At 46.8% G+C, this 1,409-nt stretch overlaps 1 protein-coding gene across 1 annotated transcript; it reads right to left on the bottom strand.

The window, feature by feature from the left end:
* Window positions 1–463: 463 nt before the first annotated feature.
* PPTG_04326 (hypothetical protein) lies at window positions 464–1,009 on the bottom strand (the record flags this gene model as incomplete). The annotated part of the gene is made up of 1 exon (XM_008898218.1): window positions 464–1,009. One exon carries the CDS (start codon window positions 1,007–1,009, stop codon window positions 464–466), a length of 546 nt encoding a protein of 181 aa, XP_008896466.1.
* Window positions 1,010–1,409: the final 400 nt, after the last annotated feature.

The following is a 1,409-nucleotide window of genomic DNA, read 5'->3' as shown; positions in this document are numbered from 1 at the left end:
CCTGTGTCAAACGCAGGTATGTGCATTAATAGATCTTATCTATTAAATCCATTCATACTATCTAAGTGCGATGATTTTGTCAAATCGAGTTGTAGAAACTACAAACAACTCCAAATGTAGCTCGAGTGTTCCAAGTGCGACGAAAGAAATAGTTTATGTCTTCAATGAAGTGAAGGCTGGTGATGAATCAGTAAAAGAAACTGGCACAGGCCCCGCCGTACACGACGACAAACCGCAAGACTGCGCAACACGTGCTTGTGCAGTCAAAGCTGCGAAGTTACAACACCGTAAGGTCTATCGTCGTGCCGTATTAGAGATTATGTTCGTCTAATTGTTCCTCGTGCTTATGGCAATATAGGTAAGGCTGTTCTAGCGATTCGCGTGCGTCAAGATGCATATGCACGCAGCTTCAAAAAAGGAAATTTTTAGCTACATCAGCTCGTTTTGCTCGTCATCACTCGCGTCATGAGAGCCACCTTGATCGGCCAAGCGCGCGCTTTGCAGAGTCAAAGTCAGGAAATTCTTCGATGAGGCCAGGGTTCGTAGCAGCGACAGACTGCAGGCATCCCTGCAGCAACTCGTGGTAAAATGACAGCGAATGGATTTTCCTGAACTTGTACAGGTTCCCCACCTCGAAGCGAGTCCTTCCAGTAGAGCGGTTGTTAGGGTCCCAAACCGTCCGTTTGAACACTCGGGCGTCACGTAGGTCGTTTTTGTCGAGGATGTTGATATATCCCTTGAGATGGTTTTTCATGAAACCATCCACTAGACCAAGACGCGTTCCGCGATTGTTATCAAGACGTGAAATGGACTCCACGACCATGATAGCCGACACGTTTTGGGTTGTGGGACGGGATTCTGTTCTTGCAAACGATCGCAACTTCTTCACGGACACAAACTGGTGGGTTGCTTCTTCACGTTGTTGCTGCAGCACCTCCTCTCTAACCTCGGCGATTAGGCGACGTGCTTCGTCCTCGTCGTCGCTGTTGTTGTTGTACCCTCCCGCCATAACACCTTTCTCCAATCCACTTCACAGGGATAAATGAAAAGTGAACTCTGTGATAATAAGAATACCTGGTTCTATGACATTACTCAACTTTTCGACCGGTTTGTAGGACAAACAGAGTACAATATTGGGGTCGCTATCAAACGAACCTATACCCACTTCAAGCTATCGACACTTTATTGTTACGAAACCGTTTTACCGTATCCATGAAGCGTCAACAAGGAAGGTTGTAAAAACGGAATCAACTGATCAAACCGTTTGGAAAACTCGCCGTACACAAATGACAAGAGCCCACAGTGGTGTGTGGTGAAGCAGATTCAGAATATTCCGAGACTGGGCGGTATCAGTTCCAATCAATCAAGATCGACCACCACCCATTATGGCGATCTTGGTGTGGTCCACG

This window comes from Phytophthora parasitica, assembly GCF_000247585.1.
Source record: "Phytophthora parasitica INRA-310 unplaced genomic scaffold supercont2.6, whole genome shotgun sequence".
NCBI lineage: Eukaryota > Oomycota > Peronosporomycetes > Peronosporales > Peronosporaceae > Phytophthora > Phytophthora nicotianae.
Note: the sequence above shows the minus strand (reverse complement) of the source record. Positions and strands in the feature narration are given on the sequence as shown.